This window comes from Cololabis saira, chromosome 17 (genome assembly GCF_033807715.1).
Source record: "Cololabis saira isolate AMF1-May2022 chromosome 17, fColSai1.1, whole genome shotgun sequence".
Lineage (NCBI taxonomy): Eukaryota > Metazoa > Chordata > Actinopteri > Beloniformes > Belonidae > Cololabis > Cololabis saira.
Window position 1 is genome coordinate 19389383 of NC_084603.1, and position 18494 is coordinate 19407876.

Consider the following 18494-nt stretch of genomic DNA (forward strand, 5'->3'; position numbering starts at 1 on the left):
CCTAGTGATGAGCCATTTACTAAATAGATAAGTCGACTTTATGGGGTCATGAGATTGAGGGGGGGAAAGTGGTGATCTGGGGGTTGTGATGAGGGGAGAGGTGCTTGTCCTTTTTAACTGGTCCCTCTCATTTACAGAGGCTGTCCTGAAGGGGGAAAAGCAGAAGGAACACATCACATGGACCAGTTTTCATCGTAGCGAAACCCACGCTCTGCCTCACTCCAGCGGCTCGCATAATTGGAAGCGTCTTGGCATGAAGATAGAGTCACGGTGGCATATCAATAGGTGCATACTCCAAGGGCATGCAGATAAGAAAAGTCTGCTATTCTTAACAGGTTGTGTCCATGATAGGGTCACTGGCCCTCCCTAAAAAGACGCCGGGCTGGACACTGACTCACATACAAATAGCTAAAGTTAATCAGAGGTATGAAGCCTGTGGTCGTAATCCCTTACACCAGTAAGACACAGTTTTGCTACTAAGCCTTGTCTCATTATGTATGCATATTTGGCAAGACTCACGTTAAAGGAACCGAGTAATGAGATTTATGCAGGGACTACATCTAGCATGACTGAAAATCATCTCATGATCAGTACTCTGTTCTGTAACTTTACTGCTTTTGGCTGGTACATAACCAAACCAAAAAACTGCAATGCATATAAGTCATCCCACCGTTATACAGTATAAAAGGGACACGCCATTGACTTTGAATTGTATGCCATGAAAATTAGGAACAAGCACTCGAAAGATAAGACAAACCTGCAGTGCAGTTGGGGTGAAACATCTATACTTTTAGCCAGTTATGTTTAAAATACACTGAACCTTATATTTCCCACGATCCTTCTTGATTGCGTCTTACTTTAAACCATCCCTGAAAACTTTAAGTTTGCAAAATAATATTTATATATCTTTTTAAATTTCCAACCCTCAGCCAAAATGACATCACCATGACATAATCAGGGTAATTTCAGGAACTTGCCTGCAGAATTTTAGAAATTTCCATCCATCCATCCATCCATCCATCCATCCATCCATCCATCCATCCATCCATCCATCCATCCATCCATCCATCCATCCATCCATCCATCCATCCATCCATCCATCCATCCATCCATCCATCCATCCATCCATCCATCCATCCATCCATCCAGGGGGTCTGCTGGAGTCTATCCCAGCTAATTACCCCTGAGAGGCCGGGGTTCACCCTGGACAGGTCGCCAGTCCATCACAGGGCCACATAGATACAAACAACCAGACACACTCACACCTACGGGCAATTTAGAATCATCAATTAACCTACTACGCATGTTTTTGGACTGTGGGAGGAAGCCGGAGTACCTGGAGGGAACCCACGCAAGCACAGGGAGAACATGCAAACTCCACACAGAAAGACCCTGCTGGGGGTTGAACCAGGAACCTTCTTGCTGTGACGCAACAGTGCTAACCACTAAACCACCATGCTGCCCTAAATGAATATTATGCAGGTAAATAAAAAGACACTAAAAACAAGCAAGTTCCCAGAAGATATTTAAGGGAAATTCATCTATTTGCAACACTGAGTAACCGCCCACTATTACCTCGATTTTACAGAGCTGGCCCTCAGGTGATGAACTCATTACCATCCTCTTATTTAGAAAGAAATTCCTAATTTTGTGTCAGCATTAAAGTTGCAGTGTTTCTGGAGGAATGGCATTGTTAGCAGATAGACTTTGGTACATTACTAACAAAGTAGTTCATGTAGTTCATGTAGCAAGTTAGTAAATCTTTTATCAAACATTGAGTGATTATACTGTAGTGATTGCCAAACTGTTTTAGCTGTTTTTTATGTCTCTTTTGTTGATGTTGTTCAATGTTGTTCAATGTGTAACTGATGTGGACCTATTGTGCTGCCTTCTTGGCCAGGACCCCCTTGCAAAAGAGATTTTAATCTCAATGGGATTATTCCTGGATAAATAAAGGTTAAATAAAAAAAAAAAAATGAGCAGGTTGTCACATGGTTTAGGAATACAATCTAAAATGTTTAGATCCAGTGTTTCCTCCATTCTTTTGGTTAGTCCCATCCCAGCGTGAGGTAATCACAGCGATGCATCTGTAACAAGTGTGTAGACACATAAACTTCAATCACGCAGAAGCAGAAATTGATGAATGTTGTTGTTTTAATTTAACAACCGTTTTCAATAGTTTTTGGGAGAAGTCAAGTTTCAAAAGTAACCAGATTCTCCAAAAATGGACTTAATAATTTAGACCCTCAAACAAAACGTAAATTAAAAACGAATATAAAATGAAATAAATAAACAAATGAGTGAGTAATAACACTCAACAACCTCTGACTTTGGAGAGGACGTCATGCGCCATTTGTTCAGCTGAACCTTAAAATTGAGTAGCAGCTGTAAATATTAACAAAACTGTAATATTCTGACTTTAAACTGGCATCAGTTTCAGTTTATAACATCATGTCACACCACAAATCACTGTTAAGAGGCTGTGAACATTTTCACATATTTTGCGAAACCTGGCTGCTAAATGTTTATTAGCTGTTTTCATCCATCCATTTATTATCTATACCTGCTAAGTCCTATTCAGGCTCATGAGGGTCTGCTGGAACCTAACCCAGCTCTCTCTGGGGGAAATACAGGGTACACCCCAGGCAGGTTTCTAGTCCATTGCGGGTGTTGTATTCATATAAATTTAAATAAAATAATGTCCTGTTGAGCAGTGACAGCTGATATGGCAATCATAAAAATGGCCACTTTCCTTTCTCAGGCCCTGTTGCTTTGTCTCGCAAATATGCCCCACTGCTCCTTGTCCTGCAGAAGTATCCTCTCTGCTGTCATCCTCCTCAGAGAGAGAGAGAGGGGGGTATGGGTTCTCCAGCTCTGCACAAATAAAACTGTGAGCAAGCTGCATTAAACCTGCATCCTTATCGCTTTTCTGGCTTGAGACATTTTATGGGCATGAATTGTCAGTCTGGCAACAAGAAAGGCATGCTTTATTCACTGCTGCATCACCTGACACCACTGTCATGTAAGTGCACGTGCACTAGTACGCTACGAAGGGTCACATTTCGCATTGTTGTGGAGAAAAGTAACTTAGGAATTTCAGATTTTTGGCTATTTGACTTTACAAAGTTGAAAAAGTTAATTGAGATTTGTAGATAATTTTCTTCATCCACAGCTCTTTAAAGTCCCACAACAGCATTTTATTATAGTTCCTCCGCTGCTATTGAGCGTGACTTCATCGTCATATTTCTCATCATGTTTTGTTATGTAAAGCATTCTAATGTAGCAGATGTCTGTGTCAGAGTTTGAAAAATTAGCAGTGCTAAAAACACATTCAGCTATGTGTCCACACCTGGGGGAGACATAGTCCTGTTGTGGCTTCTGCAGCCAGCCTAGAACGGCTCTCCCGACTCTCTTAAAGTTTCAGTGTACACAAACTTTTACCGCACTGGGCCCAGAAGTCCCTGAAATAGCATTTATGCTTACAGAGGGGGAAAAAAAAAAGACTCAACTGTGTTTCAGGGATGTGTGCCGAGTTCTACAAATATCTATGTTTACAATAATGTTAAAAGTGTTTTATTTTAAGTCAAGTAGCAAGTGGGATGTGACATGTTGGTCAATGGTTTCCTCAGAACTAATGCATCTGATAGAGTTTGCTGTTTGCTTTGTTTGTTCTGCTCTTTTTTTGCACCTCAGGTCATCCTTGATCTAAAGTTTCAGTCCAAACTATTGCATCATGAAGAGGTTAATGCCTGCTGACCTCTTGTGCTACATTGTATTTCCCTCCCTCATCCTTTTCTTCTTAACTACCTCTACATTATCCCGTCTAATACCGATAATATCACCCCAAAAAAAGGAAGATAAACTGTATTCTTCAGCACAAATGCACTCCTGTATTCAGTTTTGCTACATCGCTTTTGCTTGGATTCAAGTACGCCATTAGTATTTGCAAAGTCTCATAATTATGCTGTGGCTTTGGCACCCTGTGTTTATTTATTTTTTAATACTTATTATTTTTGCAGTAACTTGTTTCTGCGCCACTAAACATAATAATTATATATTACAGTAGCTTTGGTAATTACCACAGAGCACAGGCTATTATCCTTTAATGGGTGCTTAAGCAAACAGATTTCAGATAACTTTGGGAAGAAAACTAATTTATGGGTGCTAAGGGGAGAGCAATCCGGTGACGGTGGAGGGTGGAGTTCAATAATTAATACAGAATGCAGTAGGAGATTGAACTTGGCTCTCTCTTTGTTTTCAGTGCTGCTTCCCTTTCGTCCCCTCATCCCTCCCTCTCTCCCTGCCTTTGCCACATTATTTATCTGCGCTGTCATACCATTGTTGTGATTATGGATGTCATGCGGTCGTAAAGCGCTCCACGATCAATAGGCCTGAAATTAAACCAAAAAATGAATTTCCGCAGTGAGCGCCACATGCACTCCTGAGCAGGAATTACCTTGCAGGAGAATGCCTGATTACCCCACTGAGGAGACAGAGACAGAGCCACGGGAGGAGGGATGGTTGCTGACTGAGGCTGGCAGCACTGGCAGCCAGTGAGCGGCTGCTTTGGGTTGCTTTGTTGATAAAATACACGATATCTGTGGGTAATATTCTGCAACCAAGCACCTACATACTAGTTTCAGTAATAATAACTAAACTTATAATGTTTAAAAAGTGCCAGACGCTTGGTGCCAACACACCACCCTACAGATTCTATTCTTTCTACAAATGAATGTAATATTCTTTAATGTAATATATTACATGTTCGGTCTGTTGTGTGCAACCAGGACCAACTAAAAGGATGATGTATTTATTTTTTTCCACGGCAGTTTCATTTCCAGAGATGATGAGGGGAAACAATGTTTATTGTGTTAAACAAGAGGTTATCCTGTGAAGCGAGACTCCAACCAAAAGGCAAGACCTCCAGTGATGAACAAACAGAACAAAACGTTCAAAAAATGTTGCGCTGAAGAGAAAGCCGAGGAGGTCAATGGAAAGAAGTTCCTCAAAAAAGAGTTAAAGTTATATCAAGACAAACAAGTGCTTGCATGGAGAGATTTACACAGCTCTGCATTTCAAGACTGTGAACCTTTCTTGCAATCTCCCCCTTTTCAAATCACCTCATGTTTCTTTTCTTCAGGAACTAACATGTGTCTAAAGATGGCAAAATTATTTCCATCCATTGCAACCTCGGCCTGGCCTTCCTTGTGCCGTTGTTTTCCAGACATAAATGTATTGCAACCTTTTATTTTTTGGCTTCACTTTTTTCTGTTGTCCCTCATTTAGAATCGATTTGCTATTAATGCCAGAGGATGGCAGAGGGAGGATGACATGGGCTGAGCTGGCTGCAGCCGTGTGACAGGCTTCTTCATCTCCTAACAGGAAGTTTGCTTTACATCAGCCTCGGGGCGGGACCTGTCATCAGCAGAGCTGAAGGCTAATGGGCTGGATTTATGCCCTCATCTCCACCTCTCTACGTGGACCAAGTTGCTAAAAGGTGAGGTCACTGATCTGAGGTCTTTTTAGAGTTTCCTGTAATTGCTGATAATTAAATTGTGAAGGCTGGCAACTAATAATATAGTTAATTTAACCGGAGATAAGATGATAAATTTGAACTTAGACATACGCGGGATTATGACTTTAAATTAAGGAGGTCGTTTCCTTCTTATTCCCTTCATGAGACATGTCAAGGCAAATTTAGTTCATCACTTTTCCAAAGAGCTTTGTGCAGGGCGATGACTACTGTTTGGTTTTCAAATCAATTTGACAAATCCTGTGACAATTTTAAAAGTGTCTTAGAGCAAATAATGGCCTGACATTACGCATTAGCAAGGAAGATTTGACTGAAGACTGACATCTGACCATGGGGCTTTTTTAGCTTCGTGAAGAAACATCGCCTCCTGTCACTCACGATGCCACACAAAGATGTCAATAAGTTATAATTTTTCACACACAAAGGGCAACAATACCTTGAAGCAAATGCATTGCAGCCTCGTACAGATATAGAAACATGTTAAGCCTTCAGCTCTGACCCAGCCGCATGTTTAAATGATGAAACTTCATGTGACTTCGTGCCCTAGTTGCACAGTTAGATTCAAAAGACAGGGAAGTCAAAAGTTTATTCAAGTATTAGTTATTCCAGTGTGGAGGAGCTGAAATATTCTTCTAAACCACCGTCATTTAACAATGTGGATGTGGTGGATACTTTGTACGTATCCTTAATGGTTTATGATGTTTCAGCTGTTTTCCTGCCGGTTGATTCTTTATCTGCTGCTTTTTTGTTGCTACTCCTTCACCCACACTCAATCACCTTCGCATCTTTGTGAGCATCACAGTGACTGCGCTCAGTCTCAACTATTTATTTGCTTTATTTCCTGTGATCAGCTATAAAGAACAAACACTATTACGGCAGCCAATCAATAAGGAGACATCAGCTCTTATCCCCCTCCCCCTCCTCTGCAAAAATAGATTTATATCTTCTGCCTGGGTAACATAAATCATATATTCATACATTAAATTAAAAAATGTGATAAATAGCTAAGCAGCAAGTGTGTATAAAAGCTCATGATGTGAAAAAAAAGATATTTGCTGGGGATGTGAGGCAATTCTTTACACTCAGCAGTAGAGGAAAAGGTAAGCTGCAATTCCTCAAAATGGAGCTAAAGAAGCAGATCATGAGAATAATACACTCCGATTTACTGGAATGATTTTACAATAGAAATGAAAGCATTACAAATAGTTAAAGTGAAGAGACACCGGTCTCCACGTTTAAGGATGTGGTTAACCCCAGCCCCGTACTGTGGATGTCATTCTGTGAGGTGAACTGAGTGTGAAGAAACAGGTTCATTCACAAAGTGACACTTAATGGGATATATACAGATTGTGTCTTGCATTACAGGGCCCAGTAGTTATGGGAGCATTCCAGAGGAGAGAGGCAGAGAAATATGGCAACATCCATCAGAGGCTCGGCCAAAGAGGGAAAAGGTGCGAGAACATAGAGGGAACGAGGGCTCGGTGTTGGGGGGCTGCCAAGGACATTTAAGAGAGCTGTCAAGGGAGGCTGATGTATGAAAGGCCCTGGCAAAACCTATATCCTTGTGCACATGTGTGTGTGTGTGTGTGTGTGTGTGTGTGTGTGTGTGTGTGTGTGTGTGTGTGTGTGTGTGTGTGTGTGTGTGTGTGTGTGTGTGTGTGTGTGTGTGTGTTTACAAGAGAGCCGGGGGAGCCATGAGGGCAGTGGCGCCGTTGCATGAAGCAACACATGCATGCACACCCTGGAGGATTAAATACAGCAGAGTCTGAGTGTGAAACTGAAAGATCAGAGCTGCTGTCCATCCACACAGAAAATCTAAACTTTTCATTTTGAGATGAAATTAAATTAAGTGAAATGAAACGAAAGGGAGAATGAGGAAAAAACATAGTCATTTCCAAGAAACAAACAAATATTATTTTTTACTAAAAATTGTGGGTATTTGCTAAAAGCTTTCTTTTTTTAAAGTAGTATACATTACATTCAAAACTTAAACTTCTGTCATTAACGTGTATATTTTTAGATGATAGCCATTCTTTCAAACTACAACTGTGGTTTTTATATTTGAGCAAATATGCCATCAAGAACTTCAAAGAGACATAAAAATAACATCAACATTTTTACAGGAATTTGAATTCAATCAAAAACAAGAAATCTTCATGTTTTTTACTATCTTCTTGTACTTTTAAAACTGCATTTTTTAAAAGTATTTCTTCTGTTTCGTTGCTGAATTTTGTGAAATTATTTTTTTTGTCTATTGCCATTGCGTTTTATAACTCAGGAGAACTGCAAAGCTCAACTCTATTGTGGTTTATATCTTTCTTTCTTTCTTTCTTTCTTTCTTTCTTTCTTTCTTTCTTTCTTTCTTTCTTTCTTTCTTTCTTTCTTTCTTTCTTTCTTTCTTTCTTTCGAACGGGAAACTTGTGTTTGTAAAAACAGAAGATGTAGAATTTAAAAGATGATCATTAATCATTGACAGCCGATCAGACCATATGGTGGAATGCTGCATTATGGGATCTATAGCCTTTTAGAGGTCGGCCTGTACTAAGCCAAGAGTCTCTGCTTTATTGGCTACGTAGGATCTTTTTTCTTGCATGCCTATTAACAACCTTTTGAAGGCACGTTCAATGATTATTTAAAAAAAAAAATTGTATCCGTAAAAAATGTACTATTCTGTCACTCAACTTTAGCACAACATTGCAGTAACCACCATGTCTGTGGTTAATCCAGTTTTGTGCAAAGTAGTGCATTGTTCAAAAATAATAATAAAAGTCACATTTGATATTTTTGAATCTTTGTAGCATTTTTGTATTTTTATTATATTGTGTTAAGGAAAAGATTTTCCAGAGCTTGCATACTAAAGATGTTTTCAGGCGGCTAACTCTGAGGTTGAGCATTAACTCTGGCTTTGCCCTGCAGAGATGAAGCATAGGACTCTGTAGGAATATCCAGCAGCCGGTCTGTTAACCAGAGGAGCAAATTCCAGGCAACTCTGCCAGGAGGGGCACGGCTTTGGGACCATTATTAAAGCTTAATGATTTGAGAGAAGTGTTCTCCTATCCACCGCGGAGGGGATTCATCATGATGCTATGGCACTATACATCTTTCAGCGGCCCTAAAAGGGGAAAAGGACCATTTTTTTCCTGCTGTAGTAAAAGCCTATCCTTTTTTGCCGTTTCTTCCCTCGAGCTTTCCCCCATCCTCGTGCTCACTTAAAGAAGCTCAATTTGAAGATCATTATGTCTGATGAGGGAGGGAGGACGACATTGAGGGACATTGAGGTGAAGTGAGGTGGTGGAAAGAACTGGATGAGTGTGCGTAGCCGATGGAAACCGCCATCCGCCACAGTGTTATGTCTGTGTTTCCGTGTGCCCAGTGGAAGGAATATAAGTCCCACTGAATACTGTCACTGGCTCCGACTGAGTCCTGATAGATTTCTCTTTGTCCCGCTGTAAATAAAGACACAGGTCTCCAGGGTGAGAGACTGTAGATCAGGGGGGTAAATAGTTGAAGATACTATGCATACACAGCAGAACTTCGAACTCCAAAGATTTTCTCTTTTTCTAACCTGTTACATTTTGGGAGCGTGAACTGGGCAAAGTGTAAATGAGATGGAGTGGACAAGTCACTAATACAGCATTGAATTTTGTAAGTAAACACAGAACATCCTGTGGTTCCTGACAGCTGGAAGCAAATCCCAAAGTTGTACGCCTCTGCCCTCGCATTCACATTGTTGGAGTCACTGTCACCTGCCTGCAGGTTTACACCTGCAGATCACAGACAATAACAGTAAAGACAGAAGTGCAGAGTTTTATGACTTCAGCACTTTCAGTTTGAAGTCTTCCAGCACCAGTGAGTTTAAATTATGGTGGGAGACGTCCTTGGGATGTGAACATCTCATTTCACCAGGTTGCACGCACACACGCCACAAACACACACATGCACGCACACACGCACACAACTCATTTCATTGGGGGTCTCTAGGAGGCTGGACTCAGTGGAGCATGACATAAGAATTATACATCTGGCAGCTGTAAACCTGCAAACTCCTCTCTCACACACTTGTGACTGTTATGAGTGAGATTTCTAAGTTTTTTTTTTGCTCATTACGTTGAAAGATAATTTGTTGTGGTTTTTGTGAATCATTGCTGTTGATATTTGTAATATGCTCTGCAACAATAGGGTGCAGTTTTTTCCCTTATCTTTATCACTTATTGCCAGAACAGCTGTCTGATTCCCTTTAAGATAAAATAAAACAGGCCATTTGATCAAGCGCTGTTTTATTTGTCAGTGTTAATTTAGGTTATTTAATAGCTTCTCTTTGCATCAGTTGCACTGCTACAGTAACCTTTTCAAGACAAGTTTAAAGGTCTGACTATTTGTTGTAAATGAAAATACATGTTTTGCCTTTTTTGCACTGTTGAAAATATGTTTTTTTGTCTAATTATGTTTGTTTTGGATCTATGCTGAGAACCCATGGTCATGCCTCGTTTGCAAACTGCAGTGTCTGGGGTCCAGAGTTCAGTAGCATTGGGTGCACGGAAGCTGAAAATGCTACTTAACTATTATTGATGATGCGGAAGGAACAAAAGCTGCCAGATATTTTCACACAGGTCAGAAGATTTTCTCTCAGTGATGAATTCTGTCCCTAATGTGACAGATAGATTTAGATTAAAATAAAATCCTTTACTATAATCTTTTTTTTTTTTAAAGGCTATGCATCCAACATGCATCAGCTGTTTCTTGTTACATCTAATCATACACGAAAAGGCTGCTCGACATCCAGGGATTTCTCGCAGCTTTTCTTCCATGGATGGAGCTCTGCATCCTGATCCCAGATGCGCCCCTCTCACACTATGATGACCACCTGAGGACACGCCCACACGCTGTTTCCCAGCCCTCCCATTGGCCGTGTGCTTACATATTCACCGAGCTGTCCGCTGATTGGCTGAAACCTCACACCACCGATTTCATAAAGCAAATCTTTTAGAAGTTGTGTAAAGGGAATAAGTGGGGGTGAAAAAAATAATAAAACAACCCTTGAGATAACGCCGTTACAAACCTGCACAATTAGCTGCGTGTATCCCTTCTCTCCCGTCGCTGTCAGTCGCTGCAGGATTTGTTGGAGTTTGGAGCGTCTCTGCATCCGTGAGTACCGACTGATGCCGCTGATGCTGATGCTGCTCCGCCGTCCTCCGGCTCCAGGAGGAATGTAGCTCACCCCGGGGAATCTGATGGAAAGAGAGCCTGAAAGAAAGTTCAACTGTATTTGAACGCAACTTTTCCTGTCTTTTTTTTTCTTCCCTTTTCTTAAGCCTGAATTATGGTCCCGCGTTAAATCGACGCAGACCCTACGCCGTAGCCTACGGCGTAGGGTCTGCGTTGGTTAACGCGGGACCATAAATCAGCCTTTACTTTCACTTCCTCCAGCCAACAACTCCCGATTAACACGCTCGCTTACTTACTAAGCAAAAGTGTTAAATCAACAGCCGCAATTACAGTAGCGGCCGCGGAAGAGGTGCTGCTTCAGATAATATGGATTTACCTTTAAAATGCTGATGAGCAGAGAGGAAAAATGACAGGAGGATTTCAGAGTAGGCTAATTATTGCAGCACTTGTGTCTGTTGTAAAAAGAGTTTTGTCATAGCTGCACTTTTTCCTGGTCATTTCTTCCTTTTTATTTTCAAATGGTTACTTGGTATATTAATTTGGAGTTATATGCATTTAATATTTTGCATTTATGGATGGATATATATATATATATATATATATATATATATATATATATATATATATATATATATATATATATATATATATAGATAGATAGATAGATAGATAGATAGATAGATAGATAGATAGATAGATAGATCAGTTTAATCTATCATCTTGATGAAAAAAATCTGATGTTTCTAACTGCTGTTGTGTTGAATGTTTTAAGAGGCAAATGGGGACTTGTGTTGTTTTATACAGTCAGGTGATTGATTATCAACCTAAACTTTAACATTACTGGTAGGTGCAGACGCAGGTTCTTCCAAGCCAAAATCTGAAATGTGTGGGTTTTGAGGAGCACTTATGGATGAGTGTGTGTGTGTGTGTGTGTGTTCTGCAGTGAAGGTGTCCTTCACAGGGAAGAGCTTCTGAAAGTGTGTGTTTGAAAGTGAAGATGTTGCAGGTCTTTGTCGCAGTGTTATCAGGATCACAGCTGAGCAGGAACGCTCCAGAAAGCACATGCTGATGTTGCACGTTGTAGTAATGGCCTCCTACCATCCATACAAATAACCAAATGGAAAGCATTTCCCTGCTTCAAATGTCATTTTATTATTTTTTTCCCAGGGCTATTTCATGGTCTTTGGCTGGTTTACTACAAAATACTTAATGTAATGCTCCCCATCATTGCTGTCAAGCCACAGATGTTACACTGTAAAAGCCATATGAGCGCGTGAATTGTTTTGTGAATCCATGCTTGCCCATTACAGCCACTTGAGCGGGATGTCTTGGTTTTTACTGCAGTAAATGTTTAAAAAAAACTGCATGTCATTGACTGGATGATGTACGATCTCATGGCTTTATTGAACCAATATGTCCCCTGTGGTTTCAGTTATTCACTTGCCTTTTATCTACCGTTTTCTAGAGATGAATTAGTGGGGTTTCGTCACAGTACCCAGTTATCAGGCTCTCATGTCCCATTTTGATCCTCATGTGGACATTTAAGCTCACCTATATCCTAGTTTTTACTAGATTTGTCATGTACTTGTACTTTTAATACCTCTGTTTTGCAGTGCACTTCTACTTTTTTGTTTCTTTTCCTACAGTTATTTAACCTTGCCAGGTTTTCTTTTCCTCCTCTTTGTAATTTATTGCTCGCTTCTTCCATCTGAAGTGTACGAGTAAATTTGTAAAACCGTTCTGTAGACTTGCTCATTTGTCATCACATCCAGCTCTAATTTAGAGAAACTGCTGTTAATTGACCCCCCTCCTGCTAAAAGTCACAGTCTACATTACTAACAGCTCTCTAATGTGCATTATCCCGGCTCTGCCTGCTAGGAAATCCAGCACTGGCCCAAGCTTTATATCTGCAGGTGTCAGCGGAGGTGCCTCCTATCACTGCAGACGTGCATTTGAGAGTATTACTCAAACAGCACAGTAGTTTTATCTTAAATTGAATTGTTGAAGGAGACGTTAAAGAGCCATATATCACCTGGACACTGGGAGCTGAAAGGAAGAATCTGCAATAGTGTGGAAAAAGAGATGGGAGCGTTTCAATGGCAGCGCAGATAGAATGACTAAGGCTGCATTCATAAATCCACGGGCTGAGAAAATCAAGTTGTCAGGTTGTAAACGCCATTTAGAGTGTGTGTATGTGTGTGATGTAAAGTTTTATTTGAGCCTTAAGAAGGTGACCCTTCTCTCTCCTTTCTCAGCCATGTTTCCTTTTCTTTTTTTTTTTTTGAAGATGAGCTTCAGAAACACCATATCTACCTACCTGCACAAATTGGATCGATTCTTCTCTGTTTCCCTTTCTTCCCTCCAAAAGGGCTCTTATACATCACAGAGCCCTTTTATCCCACCCCAAAAAAAGTATATATTTGATCTCTGTCTCTCAGGAACCAGTACCTTGGGCCTGTTAGATCAGGTCATATTGGTTTTCTCCTTGCTCACCATAATACCCTGCTCCATGTATGGATTTTCTGTTCTGTAATTCGTCAGCCTGTCCACGTGTGATGGGTTGTTCAGGTCTAACCCGGCAGAACACAGCTGATTGCAGCTGTATATCTTCATCTTTATGTCTGAGTATTGAAGAAACCTCTGCCAATGATGTTTGCCCCACATTGGAACAGGAGAATTAGCAACAAACGCTTGTTACGTTTGCTGTTGTTTGCATCTGTTCGATTATTATTTGCTCAGCGTGCAACACTAATGTGTGCTCTAGTTCATGTGAAGAGCAATGTGTTTGCCTCGGCTGTTTTTTTACTGCTTTTTAGTGGAAGGTATCACAGCCCATGCATTTTTTTTAAGTTTATTTGAAAAATAAAAGCTTCCTGTGAAACATACAAAGGTAGTATTTTCTTTTAGCTTCATGTCGCAAATGGTGTGCTTTGCTCCTCAGGTGAGGATGTTCTTGTGGCTTCTTTTGTTCCTGCCCGCCCCTTCCTTGGCTCAGCGATCAGAGCCCATGTTCTCAGCAATAACCAAGACTGTCCTTCCTCCGGACCACGAAAACAACCCCACTCAGCTCAACTACGGCGTGGCCGTCACCGATGTGGACGGCGACGGAGACCTGGAGATATTTGTGGCTGGGTGAGGAGAGCGTAGCATCGACTTTATTTCAGAAAAATGCCCTTTTAGCTTTCTCACAGTGCAACGCAGTAATAAGAAAATGAACGTACACTCTTTTTTGATTCTAGGGTGAACATATCAAGGGTATGTACAAATCCTCTTGTCCTTATATGGTTTAAAAGTTCACTAAATGAACCCTCAAGTAAAATGAAGAGGGGTGTGAACAACTTAGGAATTAAGAGGGTGACTTGCACCCAAGTGCTGCTAATCAAATGCATCATCAGCAGCTCTGGCCACCTCTACAAAAGCAGGGGTTTTGGCAGTTGGCTGGTCAGGAGCATTCAGGTGTGGATTAACACTGGAAAAGTATTGATCTTTGAGGAACACTTGGCTACAAATCAATTTGTAAGAAATTGTAAGAGCATTTCCAAACAAGTCAACAGTGGGAGATTATTTCAAAAGTTCAACATATTTAAGACATTTGTCAACTTTCCTTGTTGTGGACATCTCAGAAAGCTCCTCCCAATGTCAGGTTGTGCAGTGCTCAGATAAATTGCCCAAAAACCCCAAACCCAAGAGTTCTATCCAAATGAAAGTCTCTTAGGTACCATTCACGCTGAACTAAAATGACCTCTGGACCTGCAGTTATTCTAGAAATACACCTCGACATCGGTGTGAAGCTCCACCCATTTTCACTGGATACGCGTAGTCTGTATTTATGGGGATTGACCCTGGCAGTGAGGCCTTGGGTTTTATTAAACAGTAACCTTCTTTGAATATTCAGTTACAAGTGTTTGATCAGACACTCAGGAGTTAGATTTCAGTGATTACACGTTACATTTTGACAAGTGAAAAAAACGGGAAATGGTTTATTGCCCTATGTGATTAAGTTGCCATGGTAACAGTAAACTTAGCTTGATGAATGTTTAAAAGTTTCTTACTGCGTGATGCAGCCAGACGTGTTCAACTTGTCATTCTTCTACTGATCTTTGTGTTAAACAAGTCTCCATGTGAAACTTAATGTTGATTAATTTCTGTACGTTTATTAGCTAAAATATCCGGTCATTACGTTATGTGGTGGATATAGGCTAAAGTCGTTATGTAATGTCACACTATGTATAGCAATTGGCGTATTTACGCCAGGAAAGAGGCAGAAAGATTCCTGCCTGCACACCACCAGTTATGGACATTTGGATGGAATTACATTTATTTGATGACCTTGGTGTTCACTGAAATAGGCAAGGTAATTTCCTGTGAAAAGTTTTATTAACAGAAATAAGACAGGGTGCTTTTGGACGGGATTAAAATCACAGATGTACTCTGTAATTATTACAGAGTGATTACCGTAGGTCCCCAGATAATGTCCTTTGGACCATAGAGACAAATGTCCGGGTACCAGCTACAGGCCAAACTATTGTTGTCCAAAAACATTAAACGCACTGCCAAACACGGTGGTGGAGTAGTAATGACTTGGTTCATGCAGTTACTGAGTCGACCTTGGGCTGTCCTGACCCTGACCTTGTCCCTATCCCAACAAATTCTGGAGTCAAACGTGAGGCCATTTGTCTGACAGATAAAGACTGATGAAAATGAAGTAATTCAGCAGAGCAACAGTCTCAATGAACACATGCTTCAATGAACCTACTGGCTGACGGATCATGGGATGTACTTATTATGGGATATTACTATCTTTAATCATGTTATGCTAAACTGGGTGACAGTTTCCTTGTTTTCATGCTCAGATATTGCACTGTGAATCTTCTATGTGAAGTGCCCTTACAGGACTAAGGCCGTTAAGTAAAACAGAACTTAATTGAATTAAAAGAAGATGATGCATGATCTGCTAAATCCATGTCTAACAGTCCAGAGGTGAAGCCGCAAAGAATCAGTGACGTCTGCATTATTTCTTCAGTTCTGTTGGCTTTCATAGCTATCGTGAAAGGAAAAGGGTTCAAACTGGACAGCGGGACATTTGTATGTGCAGCAGTGAATCTGAATAAAGAAAAGAAAAACTGAAGTGGAGCAGATCATATCTCCACAGAAGCTTTTCATCGTGAGGGACACCTGTACAGTGTTGGACAATAACTAGATATGTTCTTATATGGAAAGAAACCCCAAACCCACTCTTGATTAAAGATAGTCATCCCCCCCATCAGAACAACAACAACAAAACCTTGTACAATGTGAAAGGAAATTTCTATTTCACATCGCTTTAAGCTTCTTTCTAATATAGTCAGAAATTTGAGTGTTATGTAACTGAATACCAAAATGAAAATCCAATGGCATTTTCCCAAGGTAAATGCTGAAGAAAAAAAGAATAAAAAAAAGCAAAAAAAAAAAAAAAGAAGCTGAAAGCCAAGACAGTAAGGTGCCCCGAGGCTCACTCAGCTGATTAAAATGGATGTGAATAGAAGGCCATTGATGGGAACAGTTTTGCAAGCCTGCCTCTATCCAGTGAAGCAGCAATGAGTTTCTCAATGCTTAACAGAATATAGATGAGACAAAATGAGCGTGCTTACGAAAAGTCATTTAGCCAAAACATCCTATTCAGCAGGTATCCCAGGCAGGAGATCATCCCAAAGACTCATATGGGATGTAATTTCATTTTGCCATTAGAAGAATCTCCGCATGAATTGCTTCTGTATAGTTTATATTACACCGGTGGCGCTGACCTTCAGTACCCAAAGCATGATAACAACTTTAAAAGTTTGTTCGTCTTTTTTCTGAACATATTCAACATTTCATAGATATTTGGAATCTATAATTTAATCTTGTCTATAAATTATAACTGTACCCTCCCCTGTTCTGTTAAATTAGCGCCCCAATAAAATCTGTGATTTTTAATAGGTTACAGTTTCAGAATAAGCAAATATAAAATTAGCATTATTACAAATAAAACAAATAATGCAGATCAGTATTTAAAAGCAGCTTTTCAATCTAAATATTGTAGTCCAACTTGAAAAATTATTTAATTGTTTTTTTGTCCAATCTCCGGTCATGCTTTCTACGTTACAAAAACGATCTTGTAATTCTGAGCACCAATGTGCATGTGGGGTCATTTGGATCAGAACTGACAGTTATAAGTGTCCGGACGATATCTTAGTTTCTGAAATCCAATCCAAGTGGCTACAGTGCGTTTTTGACCGCACCGGCGCAGACCTGGCGGACCAGTTTAACAGTGTCATTTTTTTCAGAGGAGACATTAACAACGACTCCAGAGGTTGAAGTAAAATGTCCAATCTCAGTTTAACATTCTGCCTCTGGATTAATGGTGCTCGTACCCTAAAAGATTACAGTGCAGAAAAAACCTGACAGCAGAACTCTCTAGCAGGGGGAATAAAAGAAAAAAAAACATTAGGTGTTAAAAAAAATTGATCTGCTAGGATGACAGAAAGAAATCATTTCACAAATCTAGTAGTAAAAACATAAATGTAGGTTCTTACAATAAGTATAGGAATCACAAATCTTGTGTTTATTAAAATTAAAGACTTATGATTATGTAGTGAGAAATATAGTGGCATTTTAAAATCCCCAACCCCTGTTATACTGTGAATAATTTGATTCTCTTTTCGTCCGAGAAGATGGGCTCCATGGATTTGTGGATCCAGGTGATTTGCAGTCACTTTGGCTGATATATCTGAAGGCAGTCTGCAGGGCTACACTTTGTTGGCAATGAATATTTGTTCAATGAGACATCCATCTGTCTCGTTGTGTTCCAATTTGTGATTCTTTTATAACGCTGGACTACAGTCTTTACTCTAACCTCCTTTAGTATTTAACTCTTGTATTAGTATCTTTGAAAACAGGCTTAAATGATCTACAAAAATCCTATAGCATGCACCGCTAGATAATTATTTTACTCCCAAATGATGATGATGGTTGGATGATGGTTTTAAAAGGCACCAAATAAGTACATTTTTTCCAACTTAGATGGGGTTTTAGTTTGTGAACAAAACCTTATATTAAAAAAGTCCTCACCTTTTTCTTCTGGTGAAACATGAGTCAACATGATGAAATCCAAAGTATTAGTCCTGTGTGAATCATTTAACAAACCACAGTTAAGCATTTTAGATTGACCGCCATGATCTAAAATACTTGCTGTAGAAAGGAAAAGTTATACAATTTATACAAGATTTCTCAGGTGAATCAAATGTCAAAAAAGCTCTTCATGGTTATTTCACATTGAGACTCCAACACTTTCTGTAAAACTGTTGACTTTCAACATTAGGATGTTATGCTGCATCATAACGAGTAACAATATATGAACTATTGAACCGGAGATATTCAATGGTACGTGATAAAGTTGTAACAACTTGCTGTTGTCCCCTGTTGACAGCTACAACGGCCCAAACCTGGTGCTGAAGTACGACAAGCAGCAGAAAAGGCTTGTCAACATCGCCGTTGACGACCGTAATTCCCCGTTCTACGCCCTGAGAGACCGCCATGGCAACGCCATCGGAGTGACAGCATGTGACATAGATGGGGATGGACGGGAGGAGATTTATGTCCTCAACACCAATAATGCCTTCTCCGGTACAGTACAAGCTGATACCAACAGCATGTACACACTCACTCAGTGGTTATACCTCTTTTTATCACACGGAAACAAAGCAGGAGAATATGTAAGCAGTTACCGGGCTTATCTCATCTGAGTCTTCATCAGATAAAAGATAAGCTTTGTGCT

General features: G+C 40.1%; 1 protein-coding gene across 2 annotated transcripts in view; it reads left to right on the plus strand.

Moving 5' to 3' along the window:
- Window positions 1–10609: 10609 nt before the first annotated feature.
- Window positions 10610–18494, plus strand: part of crtac1b (cartilage acidic protein 1b) — a 36489-nt gene continuing 28604 nt past the window's right edge. For both annotated transcript variants that reach the window (XM_061744880.1, XM_061744881.1), the window contains exons 1-3: window positions 10610–10678; window positions 13641–13831; window positions 18147–18343. In XM_061744880.1, the coding sequence (XP_061600864.1) occupies window positions 13647–13831; window positions 18147–18343 (382 nt within the window). In that variant the 5' untranslated portion in view covers window positions 10610–10678; window positions 13641–13646. The remainder of the gene's footprint in view (window positions 10679–13640; window positions 13832–18146; window positions 18344–18494) is intronic.